At 38.6% G+C, this 16,591-nt stretch overlaps 1 protein-coding gene across 6 annotated transcripts in view; it reads right to left on the bottom strand.

The window, feature by feature from the left end:
* Window positions 1-16,591, bottom strand: part of FOCAD (focadhesin) — a 199,885-nt gene that overhangs the window by 36,397 nt on the left and 146,897 nt on the right. For all 6 annotated transcript variants that reach the window (XM_073345495.1, XM_073345491.1, XM_073345494.1 and 3 more), the window contains 5 exons: window positions 14,690-14,731; window positions 11,091-11,199; window positions 7,136-7,252; window positions 4,526-4,764; window positions 2,627-2,716 (listed from right to left, as the gene is read on the bottom strand). In XM_073345495.1, the coding sequence (XP_073201596.1) occupies window positions 2,627-2,716; window positions 4,526-4,764; window positions 7,136-7,252; window positions 11,091-11,199; window positions 14,690-14,731 (597 nt within the window). The remainder of the gene's footprint in view (window positions 1-2,626; window positions 2,717-4,525; window positions 4,765-7,135; window positions 7,253-11,090; window positions 11,200-14,689; window positions 14,732-16,591) is intronic.

Below are 16,591 nucleotides of genomic sequence, written 5' to 3'. Positions count from 1 at the left end.
ATAGGTTTCTAAACAATATTTATTTAATTCTCTATCTTAGGGTTTTATACCACCACACATCACTGTAGCATCTGAGCATCTTCCATGTAAAATCAATAGCAATACCAAAGTCCCTATCTGATTGCTTGGAGTGTCTGACATGTCTCTTTGTAGGGGGCCGGGGGAGTAAAGTTTTTGGTTTTCTAAAATGTTATTAGGGTTCTTCCCCCCTTAAGGCTAATTTGTTTCAGGGTAGGATTTTTTGTATGTTTGGTTGGTTGTTTGGGTTTTTGGGTAAGAGGGAGTGTCAATACTGTGTCATTCTTATGGTGGCCTATTGGAAGAGAACGGTTTTGCAAGATTTTAAGTATTTTTTCTGTAATTTACGCAGACTTGCAGCTCTGTAATAGTACAATATGATGGTGTAAACAATCATTTGTTGGTTTAGTTGAACAGATGTTTTATAATATTCATGTAATCTTGTTGCTTATTATAATATTTATTGCTTATTTGAAATAGCTCCCTATCTTTTGGTTTTTTGCCTTAAAATACTAAAGAATTAGTACACTAACAAAAAATGCAAGAGAGAATTATCCTAATTAAACTGAACATCACTGACGTGAACAACACTATTATCAACATAGACAGTCAACGTATCAGTCAAAAGTGTACAGTGTTATGTGAACTCCAGTGTATGCAGTACACACTGCACTGAATTTTTCTATTAAATAGGCACGCAAGGAAAAAATCTGTAATGCTCTTTGATACATAGGATGTCTCACTGCATCTCCTAAATGGTGCATATCATGTATTAGTGGCAGTACTGAGCCACTAGTTTGCAAAAAAATTTATACAAACCAAAAGATCTACTGTGCAACAGTGAAAAAATATGGTAGTAAGTGATGTCTTTTCCACTAGATGGCAGTAAGATATAAGACATATCCTCTCCAAGCACATGGCAGCTCCAAGCAGCTAGAGATCTCTCAATAAAAGCTACACACCTTTTAAATCAGGCCAGCATGATGAATTTGCTCTTGGTGACTTATATCACCAGAAGCAACTCTCCCAGAAACATATTAAATAGAAGCAACTTTATTCCAACCACATTTAGAGGGAACATATGTTGGGTGTAAAACTGAACTTTTTCCTTATTTATGTAACATATTATATCTATTTGCAGACAGTTTGTAGCATATTTTTGATGGAACAGAACACCAGAGTATCTTCAGACAATCTCCAGCAGATGAAGGCCAAATGAAATAAACATACTACTGAAGTCACATAGGCAAGAGTGTCTATGGTGCAAAATATAAAGGCTAAAGGAACCCACTTTAAAAACAGCTATTGTTTTAGCTGGACAAGAATCAATAGCAACTAAAGCCTAAAAATACTTCCTTGCTCAGTTTCAAGTTAAGGATTCACACTGCACACCAATTTTATAACTAGCTTAACACTCTTTCCCCCTCCACCCCCCCCACTCGCTTTACAGGGGGAAAAAGGCTTTAATCTTTCCTCTTCTCTTCTCCAGTTTTGTGTTCTTCTGTCCGCCTCTCGCTGGCAGGTGCGGGGGAGGGGAGGGACTATTTTGGCTGTTACTGTGAAGCTTTTATCTTAAGCAGCGGTGGGTATAACAATGTGATGCAGCTGATACAACTCCCTGTGCATTCTATGCCAGCCAAGGGCAGAGAAACTCAAATCAGAATCCAAACTAATCTTTCCAACTTCAGAGCCCAATGAAGTACAGCTGTGACCCCTCCTGGGCTTTTGAAGAAGTACAAAGGGGGAGGGGAAGAACAGAAATTGTTGCTCTGATGCCTTTGGTAACAGAAGAATCAACACAAGTGGTCATCATTACAAAGTTAACATTTACCTACAGTGATACCTGAGATATTGCAGATATTTCTCTGTTCCTAGAATAGAAAGTAACTATCATATCTGAGATGCCATTCTGTGGTACATGTTGATTGTTAAGTGGCAACTAATATACAGGAAATCCAGTATGCAGATACTTTTGGGCTTGCCTATGTTGGTAACTATGAATATTCTTCAACAATGTCTTGCCCTGCTGACATACTGCTGCTCCCTTCAAGGAACCTGCAGCATATGACACACATTTGCCTCCCTTCATATTCTTCATGCCATCCACAGCTGTTAATTGAACAGACTGGCTCTCCCAGATAAAGGAGCCATGAGAGGCAGCTGCTCCTATGGCTCAGACTATATTGTGCACACATGCACATTCCAGTAATAGGCTCCAGAGCAGCAGCAGCAACTAGACTCCATTGAACATCTTGGCAGCTATCGAAGAACACAGAGGGGCACTTTCAAAAGTGTCTTTCATTAACGAACATGTGCAGGTAAGGTGCGCAACAATGCTCCACCTCAAATTGCTGCCACTGCCTGCTGCTCCATCGCCAATGAACAAGATAATTGAATTTTTAATCCTAACATGTATGTTAAAATGAGCACGGTAAGGGATTTAAAGGACACAAGACAGGTAGAAGTATTCAAGGACGGACAGGATCAGTCTCCTCATAGCAACAGGTTTGGGGTCCTAAATTCAGAATTTGTGGGTTGAAGCCCTAATGGACTATAAGAATGGTAAAAATCATAGTAAACACTGACATCAGTAATGGAATAAACCTACTTGTACTCCAGACTAGTGTCAAAGCAGCAATCTTCCAATGCATCAAGGGACTTCATTAGAAGTAAATTCATCTGTTGGCCAGATACATCACTACAGGAAAAAAAAAAATAGAAAAGATACTGTTCAGCTCCTCAAGCTGCTTGTGATATTGGTAAGAATGAACTTGCCATTCAACACTGTTTTTTATTTGCTAAAAAAAAATAGATTTCATACTACGTAAGTGCATGATTGTTCATTTTTTGTGCTTTCACACAAACACATGTACAGCTGAAGTCCACGAATCCACTTCAGCACTCACCACTGTTTCTAACTGGCTCAGTTGTAATGAGGCAGCACTCACACAGAAGCCTGAGACCTTTACTGCTAACACCAAAAAGGAAGAAAACCACAGTAGTACATGGCCCATAAAACTTGGCTGCAGCTGCACCTTTAATTTTTCACAGGCTTAATGTTTTCAGAGACTTAATTTTGTGGCTCACTCTTGAAAAGTTGCTCCCTCACCACCGGCACCACAAATGAAAAGCAAAATCCTTGGATCTTATTTGGAGAAAGAGGCCTGAACATCCTGATCTAACCCCCAAAGGATTTCTTGCTTACAGAATGTGCTGAAAATCCTCTTAAAGAGTAGGAAGGCTTTGGTGTAAATTATCTCTAGGTTCAACTTGAATAGTTTCCTAAGTCAGAGTTTGGTAGCTGAATTTAATACTATGACAAGCGAGAAAATTTGGTGGCAAAAAAGCAAAAACCGACCTGCCTTAATATGCAAGGAATTTTTAAAAAATGTCCTCTTGCTATTCTCCTTTAAAAAAAAAAAAAAAGTCAAACTATAGTTCAGGTCCCCTGGTACAGTGGGATGATCTAATCCTGTTTTCTCAGAAGGCTTTTATGGCTTATCTGTAGCTCAGTTGTCACTACTGACTAATTATCAAGAGGCAATGTATCCTCAAACTTTGCTGTAGGTTTTTAAAAAGCAGGGCAATCTTATTTTCCCATTATCCCCTTAGTACTGAATATCAGGGTAGCGCATGAATGCAAAATGCATTTTAGCCAAGGGAGTTGCTTTAGAAACCCTCAGCTTGAAGGGATAAAAATAATAGCTATGCCAGCAAGACCTAAATCAAGTACCTGTATTTTACTATGGGTATAAGCAAACACAAACCCTAAAAGTCATGAAGTTAAAAACATCCATAGCTTAAGCTGAGTGCCTGAATTTCTTGGCAACATTCAGGAATCTGTGGCAATCATCTCGGAGAGTCTCCTTTCAATCTTGCACAGATATGCTGTAAGGTAACTTCTACCAAACAGTCCCTGAGAATGCTGTCGTCACCCCACAGAGTAATGATACACTTTCAAGAAGGTCCGTTATACTGGATACACACAGCTTTTAGAAAGTGGTGTGTTTCATGATGCAGCCAAGAGGTTTAGTATCAGGTGCAAGAAACCAGACATTCTTGTTGTATGTCATACTTCTGCAGCATATAGCTTAACACAAACAGTGACAATCATGTTCTTACAATTGTGAATACCACCACACAATGATATAAATAAGGGAAGCTAATCCCCTTAACATTTTTTTTGTGGCTGTATCACTGAAGTGAGTCACACGAGCATCTTCACACCTACACAATTATGAAAACTAAAACGCATCATTAATCTTGAGGGTGTCATGCTGTATTTAAACAAGCACACCTAGCACAGTATGGCAACAATAACAGAGGAGGGGAAGAAGAAGAGATTAATCAAGAAATAAAAAAGATGTTTTAAGTAATCTTGCAAAAGACCTTGGGAATCATTAGACTACAAAATGTAAACACTTTATTCTGCAGAACTTAAACACCACATTACGGGAAGGGGAGGAAGTTAGTTATTTACACACCTGCTGTAGACTGTAATCCATACCTGACTTTTTCTTCACACAAACGTGAGATAAACATCCCCAAAGCAAGGCCTATGTGGATTTGAACAGCTTGAGACTCATCAGCATTTGGTTTCCCAGGTAACCTGGCAGTCAGTACACTCAGGACTTCCTCAACCTTCTCCTTGCAGGATACAATGAAAACTGGCACCAAGAGAGACAAAGCAGTGGCTGCACAGGAGCGAGCAATAGCACTGGCTGTGTTTTCACCAGAATAGGATTTCTAGGACACATTAAAAAAAAAAGATTTTTTTGTTCTTTTTTCCAATTTGCGAGGGAAAACAGTATTTTAGGAATATAAAAGTATACCGCATACAGTACTGTAATTGCATTTCTATTTGGGAGCATATAGTATTTCATGGCTTTGCCTCCAGCAACATTTCTTTTCCCCTCATAACCAGTTTAATAATATGGTAATTGAAAATATACATTCTAGAATGAAAATAGGATGAGTAAATATGGAATTAAAAACAAAGTGTGTGAGGGAAATAGGAATTCAATAGCTGGTCTGAGTATAAATACATTTATCTGTTTTCATAGTCAGCTTTCTTACTAAAATATTCAGCAAAGTGATCCAACTCATGTATGTGTCAATAAAAACAGGCATGCGATTCTGTAATTACACAAAGCCAGGAATTTATCAAGAAAAAAAAAAGCTGCTTTAGCGGCGGGGAAACATCAAGTCCAGGGTGGAGGAACATCAGCAGATCCTGCAAAATTTTTGGTGGAAAAGCTTCCCAGGAGATAGATTATTCATCACAAAGGCTTTAAATTCCTTTTCATTTTAAAAGCTGAAATCCCTGTAACTGCCTCTATTTACAAAGCTATAAATAAAAGCTGATTATACGCAATAGCCTACTATATGTGTATTAGCTTATATATAATTATGGGAAGAAAAAGAAAACTACTCAAATCAGAATGCCAGGTATCCTGTAGAGCAGTGATTTCTACAGGAGGCTTTGTCCTTTGAAATTTACAGACTGAGAAAGTAAAAACATATTTTAAAATATATTGTATTTTTGGAAGAGGGAACTGCTGTGAATGAAGTCCCTGGGATCTGTCTCAAAAATACAATGTATTTTTAAATTGTACCACTTCTGGAGGCAGATGGTTTGGAAGACTGCAACATATTAACTCTAGTACCAACTGAGTCCCTGGATTTCCTTTGACCTTGGCAGTCTGGCATTATATTTGCAAGTGGTGTTAATATTGCACTGATTTTGGTTGTCTGGGCCCTCCCCCGGTAATGACAGAGGTCTAGGGTTGATATTAACTCTTTTAGATCTATCAGTCTTCAGTACTGTTGCCCTTGATGTTTTGTTGATGTGGCTAGATGCAACCGCCTTTTATGGATCAGTTCCTTAAGAAAGATTACAGAGAGAGTTTGTGTACAAATGCTCATTCACCATGAGCCACCTCTTGCATGAGGGACCTCTCACAGGAACCATTCTATTACGCCCCTTCTGTTCAGTCTATGTGAGGCCACTAGGGGAGACGGTGAGAGGGCTGGAGCTGCGGTTCCATCACATGGCTTATACCCCACTCTATGTTCCTCTCATCTAACCCAAGCTGTGTGGTTTCTTTGCTCTTCCTGCAGACTGGCCAAGACAGAAACATAGATAATGACGAGGTGGTTGAAGCTCAGATCAACTTGATATTATTAGGTAGATGGAAGAACTTAGAGAGGGACAGAAGTGGTGTCTTCCATGGGAAAGGAGTTTGCTCACCCTTTATCAATAATGCTCACTGTCATTCAGTGCCCTTGAAGGCTCCTCCTACAAGGTGTTCTACACAAGTATACCATTTTGAAGAGAAACTAGAAAGGAAGCTTTAGCTAATTCAGAACACAGCTGCAGTGTACTTAGCAGTGGTATCTGCACAGAACATATGACACCTGTTTCATGAAGACTACACTGGCTTCCAGTTCACCTCCAGATGCTATTCAAGGGGTTCAGGTTCATACTTTAGGTTCTAGTTATCAGTTTGAAATCAGAAAGGATGTTTCTGCTAATGGTCCCTAGATATGAGAGTTGAACAAGGCATTTTCAGGGGAAGGACCTTGACTGCATAACTCCCCATTCAGAGTCAGAGTTACACAACCTACAGAGCATGATTTAAGAGCCATGTTTTTACTCAAACTCAGAATTTTGATTTGTGGTGTGGTATGAGAATCTATTTAGGTTGATATGCTAACGTTTTATTGTTAAGTTTTCTACATGCAGGTAGAAATGTTATGGAGGTTAGGGTTGTTGTTTATTTAAACTGCAAAATAATAGTAATAATAATAATAATAAAATAGATACCAATAACTGCTGAAACTCAAACAGAGAAGAAAATTCAAGAGAGAGTTGAAGGAAAAAAATCAGAGAAAAAATATACAAATAAGCAAATTTGCTAAAAAATAAAATAAAGCCTTCTCATCCTCCCACACGTCTTTTTGCAAGAATTAATAGCATCAATAAAAACCAAGATTAAACAATTATTTCATACAGTCATCGACATTAAGATCACTAAATCCAAATATCTATTCTCTTGCCCATAATAGTTACTGATTTAACCTCGTTCTCTATATGTTTTTATACTTCTAGATGTACCTGGTAGAACCATGGGAAAACTTGACCTTTAGCACGATAGCGACTGTTCACAATACTAAGGAGTGTTTCTATCACCATAGAAATCCAGTGTTTTGTGGGAAGAAAATCAGGTTCGGTCTACAGGAAATGAAAAATGACATAAGCCAATAAACATTAAATAACAGCTTCCAAATATTAATTCATTTCTATTCTTAAACCAGGCCACATTCAAGGACAGAAGACAGATTCAGCAGCTGAGGTGCCAGCTATGAAGTATTTAGCTACTCAGCAAGGGTCTAATTCTGCCACTCTTACTCACGAGTAGCACATTTTATTCCCACAAATCATTCCATGAAGTTGGCAGAATAAGGTATTATTCAATGACAGCAAAGATGGCTGAATCAGGCCTCAAACTAGCAGCAGTAGGGGAAAAAACCCACAGCCCTAAACTGTTATGGCTCAATATGAGCAAGTAACTGGCTGTATCAATTCTCCTAGAGCAAGGCATAAATTAAATGTGGAAACAAAAATCATGGATGAAAACTTGAAAAATTTCAGCCTGAATGAACAGCATGATATTCTCCAAGGACACTATGGTTAAATATTTTGCTCTCTTGAAAAATGACATGGGATCTTTAATTTTACATGGATAGCCACTATATATGGGCAGACAGGACCACAACTTGTGTCTCAGTCAAAGGGCGTCTTTTCATATTTTGTTTAATGGTGTGTGCTGTAACAAGAATAGAATGTATTAAAACAACAGATGCACAAACAGAACATGCACACACAAAATAAACAGTAAACTGAGGTGTCGTGACACAGGAAGTGCAATTTACCAATGCAATAAATTATGCTTGGATTAACGTGTGCAATGTATGGATGGTACCTCTAACAATGCAGTCCCCTGACCCCATACCCTCAGTAGCAGGCTGGAAATCAGTCCTAAAAAGACCTTTTCCCCTTGAGACAGAAATAAAATGGGTAACAGACAATTTTCTCAGAAACAGGAGGCAGTATGTGCCTCAGTCATAACATTGTTAGCAAAATAGTAACAACAAATATTGTGTGCTTATGTAGTGCTTGCCACCTGGGTCTCTCAAGGTGCTTTACAAAATGAACAAATCCAGCCTTAAAATATGTCTGGGACACTGTACAACCAAAGAAACGGGCTCAGATAGACTGAAACTTGCCCAACGTCCCCTAAAGACTATGACAGAGCTAGAAATAGCACCCAGGGCAGAACAAAGATTATTATTCCACTTGAGAAAAGATGAAAAAACCTACCGTTTGGCATAGGAAATCACATGGCCCTATTTCTATATACCATGTTGTAACAAGTTAATTTAGTAGGTGTAAGTGAATAGTAGTTGTGGGTGTTCAGGATACAAATATTTTATGAATTCGCTTGATTGAATTTGTTCTCTGGCACCCCTTATGGAGAAGAACTTCATTCCATTTCCCAGCAGCACTATTTCTAACAACATGACCCAGGAACTTGCAGACAGAACATATGTCATCATATTTTTTGCTCATTAGCTTGATAAGATGTGTTTAAAACCATCGCTGAACAAACATACTGAGATACAGAGGTAGTTTCCCCCACAATTCAGAAGTCAGTTTTCTAAGGGGGCTATTTACTAATGCTTCCCTACTTGGTATCCTGGTAGAACTGACTGGACAGGCTCCTGAAGGTCACTCATATCAAAAATTCAGTATTGCCAACCCAAAGAGTGAAAACACTGTGAAATGATAAAATCACGGTTTTGGGGTCTGTTTTCTGATTTCTGAACTCTTCCTACCCATAATTATCTGTGGCAATTTACAGTGTTGCTAATTCTTACAAATTAATCACACACAATGCAATTTTTGTCCCTGTTTCATGAGATCTTGCTAGAGAATCCAACCAGCCATCGTGCTCGGCACTGCACAAAAACATTCATAAGAGACTGCCCTTGCCCCAAAGAGCTTAAAATCTAGTGAAAAGAGATGGGAATGAGTTTGTGATATGGAACCTGGAGTGGGACGCACTCCACACCCCTCATACAGAAACTACCAAAACTTCCTCCAAGGCAGAGACCCCGGGGGTTTTTCACCTTCCTCGGCAGCGTGGGGCACGGGTCACTTGCTGGAGGATTCTCTGCACCTTGAAGACTTTAAACCACGATTTGAGGACTTCAATAGCTCAGACATAAGTTAGAGGGTTGTTACAGGAGTTGGTAGGTGAGATTCCGTGACCTGCATTGTGCAGGAGGTCAGACTCGACGATCATAATGGTCCCTTCTGACCTTAAAGTCTATGATTCTATGATTCCATTAGGTAGGAACAACTTTTAACTGCCACTGAGCTGGTCTAGAGTCAAACTGGTGACCCATAACTGAAAAGGCTCTATAGCTCTTTAGCTGTGTCCTCAGGTCCCTAATAAGTGCTAATGTCACACCTCTGAGAATAAGGCTTACTTTCTGGAAACATAAGTTGATTAAATCAAATTCAAGTTCCAGCCTTCTTTGGCACTTACACATGTAGGGTCTTCAACACTTTGGCCACACAAGCAAAATCTCAAACACACACTACTGTAAAATGCCCCACCCTGTTCTGACAGATGCTATTAACCAAAGTAAAAACACTAAAAATGCAAGAATGAAACAAATATTAACAGTGAGGCCAAATAACTGTGACAAAGATTGACCTAGCAGCAGGATACCACAGTAACCTAATGGAGACTGGTTTTCAGAAGAATCTTCAGGAAATCAACAAGTTGAAAACCAGGTACATGGTGGAGAAAACAGGCAGAGTTTTCTGGCACTGGGGCAAGAATACTGGGAGACCACAATGTACCAAGTAAATCTTCATTCCTCTCACTCTTAAAGATATATATATATTCCACTTTAACCTCCTTAAGGCTTTGCATCATGACCCTGTTTTTCATCAATAAAAAGGCTGAATTACTGTCCCTCCAGAGCCTGTCAAAACTGTTACTGCCCTCGACAGAGTGGTCAGTGGAGAACAGTGTGTGGCATTCCCAGCTGCTGGGGCCCTTTACAGCTCTTCCAATCCATGCAGATCCAGTGGGAAGGTAATTAACATAAAACAGATTCAGACTACTAGTTTGTGGTATTTCTATTACACTGAAAAGTTGGGCATAATAATCCTACTTTTCACATTTAGCTACAATCCACATTTCCCTCTCCTCCTGGTTATATTTTCGGGTATATAAAGCAGCTTCTTGAGCCATACTATCTATAAATTTGTACTATTGTTATACTGGGAAATACCAGCAACTTGTCATCACTTTACCAGCTGAAAAATAAATCCATGTTAATAATGATCTTCAAGCAGAACGAGTGTTCTCCTTTCCTGACCAAATAATGAACCAAGGTTAAGGATTTGAGGTCAACATAAGAAGAATGCCAATGCCCATACTCTGCGGCAGAGGACACAATGACAAAAGTTGTGTGTGTAATTATTTATATACACAAATCACACATACTGTGGATATATCTATTTCTAAAACAAATGATATTTTCCATGTGTGAATTTAGAGCTCATGGCCAGTGCCAGATTGCCAGTCCCAGAAAGTGAAGTCCTCTATTGAGCTGCAGTACAGGTAGAGCACAGACAGTGGCAATGCAACCTCTCTCAAAACATTTTATTAAATCTGATCTGGAGAAAGCAGGAGGGGGAGCCTCACTATCCACTGGATCTTTCTCTGCTCTGACAATACTGACAACAAATGTGTCAATTGTGACTTTGTGTGTGAGGAGGACACGGTCAGATTGAGACCACCAAACTCACTGCGCACAGAGCAGAGCTAGCAGATGGTCTCTACTGAGCAGGACTGGATATGAACGGCTGAGAGAGTGAGGGGTTCTGCATTCCTTTATCAGCTCTCCCAGCCATGCAACCTCCCAGTGCTTTTGTTTTGATTGTAAGTCACATTAAGATGACAAAACAGTGTTTCTAAGCTTTAACTCACCTCTGGTCCTACTTCAGTGTCTGAAGAAAGGCTATTTTCATATTTTGTCACAGCAACTGCAAGGCCAGTTAAAGCTAAGATAGAGTTTCCTTTCACCACTGGGCTGTCCCTATTGAAAAGAATAAACAGTAATTAACAAGACACAAGAGATCCAGAAAATGAAACACACTGTAATAATTGGGAAAGCACATGCCACCAGAGTCCTACATAGCAAATACCAACCTTTCAGAGAGATTCTCAAAGCTAACAACTATCTCAGATGGTTCACTGACCCAATGGAAGTGCCCCACATCTCACCCTCACATCACAGTGAGATGGGAGAGGAAACTAAGCTTACTGTTTCAATAGTTTTCTTTTTTCCCTCTTTGTCATCCGAAGCCTAACACAAACGTGTGTATATGTATATGAGAGAGAGAGAGAGAGAGAGACTATTGTTGCATTCAAGTTACTAAAGAAAGTCTGTAGAAGCTAAATAGTCTTCCTCACACCATTTATATATTTTGCTTTTGCTGAAAAGATAAAATTCTTTCTACAGAATCATTTGTCTGATGATGGTACTTATCTTGCAAAAATCTTAACATGGCTGAGTCTAGCAGCCACACTCTTTCAAAAGCATGCAATGATTGGAGAGGTAGGTGCTTATTATAGTAGCAGCAGGAGCGGCATGTAAACACACATAACACGTACACAGCCACGAAACAGGTCTCAGTCTCACCTGGCTATAAACCTTTATGCAGCTAAGTGTTGTGTGGCATTCTTACCACAGAGCATTAAGATTTCATACAAATGTAATAAAGAAAAGTTCCAATATGTGCTAGCACAGAAATGCAACTCTTCCCTGGTACACAGATTGGAACACTCTCACAGCTGTGCACAGGAATTGCTAACAATGCTGGACAAATGTACGCTCCCTCAGTATTTTGTTATTTTAAAGTTTCTTGTTTATAAACATATCAGTTTCCAATAGCTGTGGAGTTTAGGTGCAGGAGTGGCTTAGCCATACTCTTTCAACATATACGGATCAGGCAGTGAAGCAGTAATCATGTCTGCAAGGTTAAAACGCATAAAAGATTCCTAAGTGCCAATGAAATTACAGGGAGAAAACCAGCACCAAGTCTTTTACCTTGTGAGACATCAGGTGCAACTGGAGTTATGACCAGCACTGACTCTTTTAAATATGAATTATGCACTAAAGTCACTGTTAGGCACTTTTTGATCTATGCTCTGTGCTTGTGTATGTGGTGGAAATGAGGAAGAAGAAAACTGGGTTTTCATATCCAAGTTTTCCCATCAATTAAAATTTAGATTGCTATCCTCTTGATTTTGAAAATTGCTAGGGAACAGGTACTCTTGTGAGCCTTTCCTGCTAAATTCTTTTAGATGCTTTTTCTTAAGATTTTCCTAAAACAAAGACATTGGCGTTCAGTTTATGTCCAGAAAAGGGACTGCAAAGATAGGCTCCAAGTACTTCTCTGTCATCCTGTAGTCTACCTTTTAGGTATTATGTAGAATAGAATATGTGAAATACCATCATACTGGATGTTGATATAATGTACAGTAATGGTTAGATGAAGTATTCTACATTTCAGTTTCTGTTTTTACACACTGCATCACTGTATTGCATATCCAGAAAGACTGCTCAACTACTACTATAAATATGTACTACTCTGAAAGCTCAAACCCATTCTCCTTTCTTTAGAGATTTCTTTTTGCATCTGAAAATAGTTTTTTTGATTAGGCAGATGAGCGTCTTAATGGAATGTCACTGACTTTTCAGCTCTGGGACACTAAGTCCAGACCATTCTGGATCAAAGATAGTTAAAATAATTTTTATTAGGTGGCTAGTTCATTTCTCAGAGTATTCTTCTTATGTTACCTTAAATCACTTCTGAATTTACTGATGGAGTCATTTATTTTTATGTCTACTGCTAGTGACAGTGGTTGCACTCTAAAATGCCTCAGCTGTTAGACACTTTTAAATTATCCCCACCTCACCTGGGTGCCTTAAATTCATAAAAAACAATCCACTGTCATAGAACAAAATATCAGCCTGTCAGCATAAAGACCAACACCACAGACCCCCAAACCAGTAGGTTCTATGAGAAAAAACAAAAATGTTTCAAAAACTAGACCATTCTATCCTGGAATTTATTGAAGTTAGACTAGAAAAAAACACAAAACATAGCAAAAGCTCCAGCGGCATGGTCTGTCCATGGGAATCCCTGGAAGCTAGCAATGAAGAGAGTGTAACCCTAGGAACCAACAGTGAAAAGTTACCTAACGAACTAATTTGACCAGTGAACTATTTTCATAACAAAAACCTTGTACATTCTTTTTCAAGAAATTGGCTCTTGTTACTTAGAGCCAGGAAATGACATTCTGAGAGTTCATTATGCTTCTCTGTATTGTATCTTGCTCTTTATAGTAGTTACACAAAGGATTTCAACCTTTAGTTCTCTAACTTTTCATAGGCATTTAATGAGTAGCTAAAATATAGAGTTCAATTTTAATCAGTTCCTCTTCTTCATCCCATCCTCCATCCAGGAGTGAACTACCTGAAGGTGGATTGGAGGGAAACATATGGATGTGAACATTTCTAACAGCAGCATTCACCAAGAATAGCTGCATGGTTAAAGAGGCAAAAACCTTCAAAAACTTTACAGAAATTTTGAATATCTAGAACTGCCAGAACTTTGAATTTCCCAATATATTTAAAACTAATCTTCTCTGCAGCTCCAGCAGGTACCACCCACTGAATCAGCCTATGATAAATAGCACTGTGGTTCTATCACTGCTGCAATCTCCATGACAGAGCCTATGATTTTAAGAGTTATTTTTATCCAGATTAGTGGCTTTTGGCACTTCTGTCTGGTAGAGCACAAGAAGCTGTTATCCAGGTTAACCAACTGGAGGGCACAGTGAAGTGATGTCCATCAATGAAGTACGTGTATGCAGGGAAGAAATCAAGCCACTAGCAACCATCCCTAAAGCCTTTCAGTGGTGTTTGAGGATGGGACCAGAGTGTTCATTGCTAACCCAATGCCATGAGCTAACATGCCAGTGTCAGTCTTCAGAGTAACAGCCGTGTTAGTCTGTATTCGCAAAAAGAAAAGGAGTACTTGTGGCACTTTAGAGACTAACCAATTTATTTGAGCATGAGCTTTCGTGAGCTACAGCTCACTTCAGTCTGAAAACATATATCTGCATCTACCTTCAGGAGGGAGAGGGGTCTGGACACAAGCAGGAACCCTTAAGAGTGAGAGACAGTGGGTTAGCTTTGAAGAGGTGATGCTCCACCCTTGAGACAGCTGAGAGGAATAAAATGATAAAAAGAATGACAAGTAAAATCATCTGCCATACAAGATTGGACCACTAGTGCATAAAGTGGTATTCTGCCTTTTGAGCAGCCTATGCCTAATGCTTCGGATAATACACCTAGCCAACTGTACAATGCAGTACATGGAGGGAAAGCTCCTATCCTTATACTTGTGGCTATGAGTTGAAATCACATTAATAGGTAATATTGGCTTGTATCATCCACAGTGAAAAAAATCCAGAGGAAATAACTCTCTAGCCTCTAATAAAGGAACAATTCTTACTTTGAAGCACCCTTGATAACATCAGTCAGCATGTCTCTAACCCTGCAGGAGAGACAAAAAGTAAAGTTAGCACATTATACTTTACATTGCAGCATGAACTTGGCCATTTTCCCTCTAGTCCTCCAATTGACCACTCTATGTTAGCAAACATCACATCCAATACTTATTTTATAAAACTTAGTGTAAACTAGTAAAAACTGTCACATACCATCTTACATTTTTCACATCCTTAAATCCATTAAAGCTGTCCTCTAAAAAGGCTCTTATCTGATTTTATACCACATTGTGGAAAATACAAGTTCATGCAACAGCCATAAATCTGATCATCTAGCTATTGCAGATAGCTTTCCAGGTTGCTGTTCTATGCCCCAGCCTAATAAAATGTAAATATTCTACAATGGAGAACTATAACAATTTATCCAACATTTATTATACTTCAGAACATAACTATGTGTGGTTAAGCTATCAGGTGGTGCAATAGTCTAAATGTATTGAAATGAAAGCTACAGGGTCATTTAGAATACATTCTATGTTACTGTGTTCAATTTACAACACATTATTTGACTTCATTTGTTTAGTTTTGCATTCATATCCAGAGGATGAGCTGCCATAAATCTTTTATACTGACAAGTTTTTTTTAATATATAAATCCCATACACCACAATTTAAAATATGAAGTAGTAAATCTTATCTAGGACTGTCATCCAACCCAAAAAGATATCTATCCTTCAATGAAATTTCTACAACACATAATAAAATGTTTGAAATTATAGCTATAAAACAAAGTGTACAGGTCACTCATACTTTAAAAAATAAAATCAATGTTTCATTTTAAGCACAATATTTGTTTTTGCACAGTCACTAAAAAAACCTACCTAAGTTGAAAGCATTTACACTGAATGGCATAACCATTAATGGAAAACTTCAATATAATGGTGCAAAAATGCATTAAAACAGTAAAATTCTGTATTGACCTCTCCACTGTAGCAAACGTCAAGGTTAGATTTCAGGATGGGCAATACTGATAAATACCTAATAGGTCCTCTGAGTGTTGGCCCCTCCTTTTATCCTAACCTGATCCTGTAAGGTGCACAGCACCCTCAAATCCCTTTTAAGTCAATGGGAACTGAGGGTATTCAGCACCTTGCAGGACTGAGCCCATGAGGAAGGGCCTGGAGAGACTCTTAACCTTACAACTGGGCACCCACTTCCTTTGCTGACTTAGCACTTACATCTGCACAAATTTAAATCAGTTTTTAAAAAATTGTTTAATTTAACAGTTGAGCAATTACAAACACTGGGGAGAGGAGGCTAAGGCAGATTTTGTTGGTCCTTTGACCTAAAAAGCAATTTTGCAAGAATGTCTTCTACTTCCACCCTAACTCAGAAGTTCTAGGAGAGCAGACACTTTTCTCTTTATACCTATTGGGATACAGAGGATCAAATACAGTGCCATTGGCAAAAATCTCCTTCAAGAGAAGAGGGAATCAGGCCTATTTTACCTACCATATACTCAGTGCTTAGTTGAATAAAATAACTGAGAAATTACATTTTCCTTAATGAATATGACTTTATACCAACTCAACGTTTAATTTATTTTAAGGATCATCCTGACTGTGTGTATGTGAATGTGTACAAAAACATATAAAATACAGAGAGAGAGAGAGAAAGAGAGACATCTATAATAAACATACATGACTAAATCTTCTGTTGTAAAAGCAACATAGCTCCATTGACTTCAATGGAACTAAACTAATATACACCAGCTGAAGATCTGGATGAGAGTACACATCTTTAAAAACACACACACACACACACACACACACACACACAAACACATCCTTAAGTTTTATAACGTACCCATCATCACAGTATCTGAGAATGCACCCCCAATCTCCCTTC

This window comes from Lepidochelys kempii, chromosome 5 (genome assembly GCF_965140265.1).
Source record: "Lepidochelys kempii isolate rLepKem1 chromosome 5, rLepKem1.hap2, whole genome shotgun sequence".
In the NCBI taxonomy this organism is placed as follows: Eukaryota; Metazoa; Chordata; order Testudines; family Cheloniidae; genus Lepidochelys; species Lepidochelys kempii.
This window is presented reverse-complemented; position numbering and strand designations above follow the sequence as displayed.